This window comes from Daucus carota, chromosome 1 (genome assembly GCF_001625215.2).
Source record: "Daucus carota subsp. sativus chromosome 1, DH1 v3.0, whole genome shotgun sequence".
Taxonomy (NCBI): domain Eukaryota; kingdom Viridiplantae; phylum Streptophyta; class Magnoliopsida; order Apiales; family Apiaceae; genus Daucus; species Daucus carota.
The window spans coordinates 32923182-32929790 of record NC_030381.2 but is presented as its reverse complement, the minus strand read 5'-3'; the positions used below and the strand labels follow the sequence as shown (position 1 = coordinate 32929790).

At 37.2% G+C, this 6609-nt stretch overlaps 1 protein-coding gene across 1 annotated transcript; it reads left to right on the top strand.

The window, feature by feature from the left end:
- The first annotated feature begins 660 nt into the window (after nucleotides 1-660).
- LOC108224527 (uncharacterized membrane protein At1g16860) lies at nucleotides 661-5364 on the top strand. The gene is made up of 4 exons (XM_017399545.2): nucleotides 661-1526; nucleotides 3907-4062; nucleotides 4485-4696; nucleotides 4908-5364. Exons 1-4 carry the CDS (start codon nucleotides 786-788, stop codon nucleotides 5098-5100), a joined length of 1302 nt encoding a protein of 433 aa, XP_017255034.1. The 5' UTR covers nucleotides 661-785; the 3' UTR covers nucleotides 5101-5364.
- Nucleotides 5365-6609: the final 1245 nt, after the last annotated feature.

The window sequence follows — 6609 nt, the reverse complement described above, 5'->3', positions numbered from 1 at the left end:
TAAATAAAATATTTAAAACTCAATCTCATTATCATCTTACTGAACCTAATCAAGTCGAGTTGATTAATTCACAACTTACGCTTTCTACCGAATTGAAACAGGTTATACATGATGTGCTGATCGTGTAAGTTGTCACACGTTGTTAACGTTTAACCTATAAAACTGTTGTAATAATTTTATCGACGCAGGACTCCCGGTTGACAGCAGTCTTGACTTCAAGACTATATAAACCCCAGCGCTCAGATATTATAATAATAAATCCATTATCATATTATATTGTGTTTATTTTATGCAGGGACCCACAAACAAAAAACTTCCCAAATTTATGATTGATATATATTTTAAAAATTTTAAAATATAAAAGTTAATAATAAATATGAAAAATGTTAAAAATATGTAAAATAACATATTTATTATGTGACCTTTTTTGATATTTCATTTTTTAGGAAAAAAGTTATTTAAATTTATATTAAAATAAATATTAAGAATCTAATTTCGAGATTTGGCAAGAGACCCTCAATAATTTACCGCGTCTGATTTTATTACCACTATTTATATTTTATTTAAATTTATAAAAATAAGCTCATGGAAACCATACTAGTGTGTAAAGTGGACTAGTTTCATAAAGGAGACGAGGGCAGAAACGTCATTTTCAGTTAAAACCCATCTCTTCATTTCACTCATTCTCTCTCTACACCGTCACTCGCACATACACTCACCTCCTCTCTCTCTCTCTACAATCTACATTATTCCTCATTCTCTCTCTCTTGATTGTTACTCCATTAATGGCCACTAGATTCCCATCTCACCAGCTCAGCAGTGGCCTCTATGTTTCGGGTCGACCCGAACAGCCCGCTAAAGAACGCCCACCGACTATGTCGTCGCGTGCCGTTCCTTACACCGGCGGAGACGTCAAGAAGTCCGGCGAGCTGGGGAAGATGTTTGACATACCTGGTGTTGGCTCTGGGTCCGGGTCTAATTCCGGGTCGGGTCCGGTTCCGGGTCACCCGCCGGTTTTGAAACCGACTAGGTTGTCTAACTCGTCGCAGCAGACTAGTGGATCGGTAAGATCCGGGCCGAACTCCGGGCCTGTGAAGAAGACTTCCGGGTCGGGTCCAATGGCGGTGTTGCAGCCTACGGGGTTGATTACGTCCGGGCCACTCGGGTCGAGTGCGGGTCGGAGGCCGGGTCAACCCGACCCGACTGGGCAGTCGGGGAAGGTGGTGTATGGACCGGCGGTTACTAGTTTGACTGAAGAAAGGAGGTTTGGGTTTAAAGTGTCCAAGGTGGCAATGTGGGCATTCTTGGTGATGGTTTTGATGGGGTTAGTTGTGGGAGTTTTCCTGATGGTTGCTGTGAAGAAAGCTCTGATTTTGGTGATGGTTGTGGCGGTTTTCGTGCCGGTTGTGATCATCTTCTTGTGGAATTTGGCATGGAGGAAAAGAGGGTTACTCAGGTTTTTGAGGGAGTATCCTAGTTCGGAGCTTAGAGAGCCTATTGATGGACAGTATGTTAAAGTCACTGGGGTAAAGCCTTCTATCTCTATGATTGTATTGTATATATGTGTGTGCTTAATTGTGCTATGATTGTATCTTATACTTATTTGTGCATGTATGGATTACATTGTATAGTTTTCTGTAAGCTTACATGACTGTAGTGAATATGGTTTATGAGGCGGAAAAGTAATTGGTTTTTTATATCATGGGCAATGTATAGACTTCTGTCTTGTAGTTTTTCGTGAGTATCGTGGATGTGGTTTACAAGGGCAGGGCGGGGAAGTAATGGTTCATGTAGTTTGTGGAAGGAAATTTGGGAATGAGATGTTATACATACAGTGACAGAGGTAGTTAGAACTCTTCTATAATGTAAAGGGTTTCTATAATATGGGAAATGTAACATTGTTTATGGAGAATAACATGGAGGTTGATTCTGAAATATGTTGCCTAAACTAGATCGAGGATTTATAAACTATAGGTGGCATATAATCATTGCTTTACTGTAAAGTTTATTATACTGTCTATTATGTTTTTATCCAAATCTGTTTTAGGCTAGTATCTAGGATATAGATCTCCTCTCCAAAGTTTTTGATCGAGACCGGGGCTTAATAAATGTAACCTGAAGGAGGTGGGCTGATCCTGCCTAGGTCTTACCTTGATTCTGTTTGCGCTGCATACGTAATTAGGTGCTACAGGACAATAACTTGTTGTCTAATATGTATGAGTGCTGATTCGGGTGACGTTTTGTACATGAGAATAGCGACCAAGTGCACAAAGGTAAACAAAAACATATTTGACGTATGCTTATGTATGGGTGTCTGGTTTTCTTTCTTTTACGATAGATTCTAGGTTTTTGTGCATTTATGCATGTAGATGTATATGTAACGTAAAGAGGTTTTATTTGTCACTGTTAATAGTATATATACCCTAACACCTTCAAACGAAATTGTAACCGTTTTTTTTGCAGATTTAAGCAAAAAATAAGTGAATAATAGGATTTTGTATAATCTACTTTTGAATTATATCTATTTTGTTATTATATATGTACCCGCTTTGATATATTAGGTTATTAGGACTCTAAGTTGCATTATACGCGATTTCAAATTATATAAATTTCATATATCAACTTACTATGGCATGATCTTTTCATTCATGCAGTTGATCATTGAAATAACGCGTTTAAACTAATTTTGAAGGGCTAGGGTAGAGAAATTATTTACCTTCACATATATAGACCTGATGCATTATATCCATAAATAGTTAAATCACTTAAAGCCCCTTCTTTCCCTCAGAGTGCATAAACCATATTTATTGCTGCCTAATGCCTCTTTATTATTATTATTTTTTTTTGTAAGACCTAATGCCTCTTTATTGGCTGCATTTCATAATAGCTATTTACGTTTGGTACACTTAATTGGCTGTTTACTCCACTTATCTCAACCGATTTTGAGAATTTTGTCTTCTCTTGTAACCCAGAGGTGCCTACTAAGCCACTAATGTTCAAATTCTGCAAACTTTGCCGTGAGGATACATGGACAGCTGTACAATTTAGTGTATTACATAGTTTTACTGTGCCCATTGTAGTGCTCTGGTTTTTTTTAACATGCTTTAGTGGAGTTAAAGTAGGCAATTTTGAACTCAAGTGAATGGGTGACTATATTTAGTTGAATGTAACAACATTTGCCCTTCTAGTGAATAATTTGTTAATGAGCCTTGAGTTCTACTCCTGAATGTTTGTGTTCTTTCTTCCTAAAGCTAAAGTCTGGATATAATATATCATCCATCCCATCAAAACTAGCATATTGTTTTTGTTGTGTGGAGGCATAAGTCTAATTATTAGCAACAGCAATATGTATAAATTATCAGCTATTCATGTGAAAATATTGTGCACTTGTCTATGAAATTCTAAACTTGTAAATACTAGAAAAATAAATTGAAATAGAATACTAGATTGTGATAATAATATGTTAGCCAGAAGTGATTATTACATAAAGTGATAATGTGGCTAAGTAGCTTCTCTTCAGTAATATATATTAGATTCTTGAATCAACAACTAGCAATAGTGCTATACAATTACCACTACAAGTACATCTTACAGTACCTTGATTATATCATGACCATGACCAGTAGATAATAAAGAGATCTAAGGGTATCTTTTGGTGCTCTAAGATCAAAATTAAAATCTGAGGGTTTAAAATAAAGTATGGTCGCCTATTTCCAATTGTAGGAAGTAAATTTACTAATGTGAAAACTTATAATGTTTATTCGAACATATTTTCTTTTGTGCTGTTATGATTATGTGCTTGAACTTTTGCTAATGCACACTGACAATGAATTGATGACCTTGATCTGCTACTTGGTAAAATTCTCATCTGGTTATAATTTGTTACCATAAATCTGTATGATTTAGGTTGTCACCTGCGGAAGTATTCCTCTTGAATCACCATTCCAAAAAGTGCCAAGATGCGTATATGTTTCTGCAGAATTGTATGAGTACAGAGGATGGGGCGGAAAATTAGCCAATCCTCAACATCACTTCTTTACATGGGGATGCAGGAATTCTGAGGTTAATTTCTTTAACTAGTTATGTTATTTTTTCTGATTATTTGTTCTCCCTTGAGCATCTAAGCCTTAAGGTTCTAAATAGGCTTATAAGTTAGAGTTATACCTAATTATCAGCAGGACTTATTGTTCTTCTTGACAGTAACCTAATTTCTGAAATGAAGTAGGTCGTCTCCTCCAGTGATGCTGCCAGCCACCAACCAAAAACAATTTCTTCCTCAGGATCACTTCTTTTGTCTGATTGAATGAAACTTGATCATAGTTTAGTATTAAGTTTATACGTCATATTTCTATTGGGATTAAATAGCATTTTAGTCAATAAAGAATAGATGTATATTGACACTCATAATTGAAGTCTTTCTTTTGCTTGCCAATTTTGGAAATATATTAGGGTAATTAAACCTTCAACCTCTACCTCTTAAACAGAAATATGTGGCTGATTTCTACATATCGGACGCTGCTACCGGATTACGAGCTCTAGTGAAAGCTGGCTATGGAGCTAGGGTTGTGCCTTTTGTCAAGTCTGAAACGGTGGTTGATGTGACGAAGAACAACAAGGATCTGTCACCAAATTTTCTTAGTTGGCTTTCTGACCGCAGCCTCTCAAGTGATGACCGGGTAATGCGGCTAAAAGAAGGGTAAGTGAATATCTGACGTGGTTAATTCAAAAGTTATAAAATATATTTTGATTCACACACACACGCACACACAAATATATATCCTTTCCGGGAGATATGTTTTGGTTCTATATTCTCTATTTGACTTCCTGCCATAAAATATATGTTTTGATTGAATAGGGTGTTTTCCTTTTAGACTCCTAGTTGTTCTAATGTTAGATCTCTTTAACAGCTATATTAAAGAAGGGAGTACTGTCAGTGTGATGGGTGTCGTACGCCGCAATGAAAACGTTGTTATGATTGTTCCGCCGCGCGAGCCCACTTCAACAGGCTGCCGATGGGCCAGCTGCCTCCTTCCTACATATGTTGAAGGTCTTATTTTGACATGTCAAGAGAATCAGAATGTCGACGTCATAGCAGTGTAGATATAAGAACCTGTGTAGATATAAGAACCTATGTAGATATTTGCAGATAATCTTGTTTCGAGATAGTGTTTTTGACCCATACAGGCCAGCTCATTATATGTAAATTGGCTCGAGCAGTCTCGCCACAAATAGAACTGGCCTGTATGTGGATCTGTAATGCATCAAGGAGAGGTAGATGGCATAAGAGCATGCATTTTTGTATTTGGAAATAATTATGCAGCACTATTTTGGTAATTAATAGGTAAGTTATAGACTTATAGTGAATTGCTTTTGGCTCATGTATGCATACATGTTAATGCTAGACTTCTTCAAATATAGTAGTATCTAAATTCCCGGGCTTAGGCTAAAAGTGTTCAACAAAGATACGTGTCTGGTGTTGGACACGCTAATACTTTGAAAATGTTATATACTTTTAGCATAAAATAGGTAGTGGAGTGTCCGTATCCGAGTGTCGAGTGTCCAATACGGGTACTCGAGATAAAATGAAGAGTCAGATGACATGTAGTAGTATATAACAGTTCTAGAGTAGAATAGAACTTAGAGATTGCTGGGGGTAACATAGAGTAGTACATTCTAGTTCTGGACTGGAGTAGAATAGCATTTGGAGTAATATTCTTTCTCCACTTGCAATTTGCTAGGCCAAATATGATTCATCTTTACTTTCCAAAATGGTGGCAGTAGATTTACTAATTTAGGGGAAAGAGTCCTAAAAGCTTCGCCATATTATAGCATCAGAGGAAAGAGTTCAAAAACCTTCACCGTATCACATTCATGAAGACGCAAGTCGTACAGATTTGGAAAGTTAAACTGTCCTTTGATCACCTGATGAAGATCACTGGCCATGAAATCGTCTTATAACCGAGACACTCCATGATGCCAAACCCAATGCCCTGAGCAGGCTGAGCTGAAATCATCGAAATTGCCAATTCCTATTCAGTTCTGTTCCTCCTTTTCATTTTAGTGTTAAACTTCCATCGATACTGACACAGTCACACAGTGTAAGAGTATACAGATCAGAAAGGCATCAGAGAAACAGCCTTTGCATTTTTTCTTCGGAACTATGCTGATAAGTTGTCAGGAATTTGCTTTCAAACCGAACTGACATGGTCTGCCGGGTCCTGGGGGAGAAACAACAATCTTGATTCATGCAGTCTTTAAGGATGTTAACAAGTGCTGAGCATAAACTGGATTTTCAAATTTATACCAATGCATTATCTAGAACATCGCAAAGCATCAACATTGCAGTTACCAATCTAGACTTACTGCTCAAGAGAGCAAATTATTCGAAAGAACTGTGTAACTCAACCTGCTGCTGTCTGTGTGCGTGTGCACAAAAGCGCCTGTGTTACAGTTAGCTCCAAAAACATTGTAGTTCTATGTTAGCCGTCAGTCTGCCCCCAGAAATCCAGCAATAGTGGAAGTGCATAAACTCTTAATGGATATGTAGTTAACTTTTTGATGCAGCATAATGAAATACCCTAACAACGTTTAGATTTTTTGCAATCAATC

What these genes read in the sequence shown, in the direction of transcription:
- LOC108224527 (XM_017399545.2), top strand. Translation starts at nt 786, where the DNA reads ATGGCCACTAGATTCCCATCTCACCAGCTCAGCAGTGGCCTCTATGTT. An exon ending in GGGGATGCAGGAATTCTGAG is followed by an intron (nt 4,063 to 4,484) that starts GTTAATTTCTTT and finishes CCTCTTAAACAG; the next exon opens with AAATATGTGGCTGATTTCTA. An exon ending in GTAATGCGGCTAAAAGAAGG is followed by an intron (nt 4,697 to 4,907) that starts GTAAGTGAATAT and finishes TCTCTTTAACAG; the next exon opens with CTATATTAAAGAAGGGAGTA.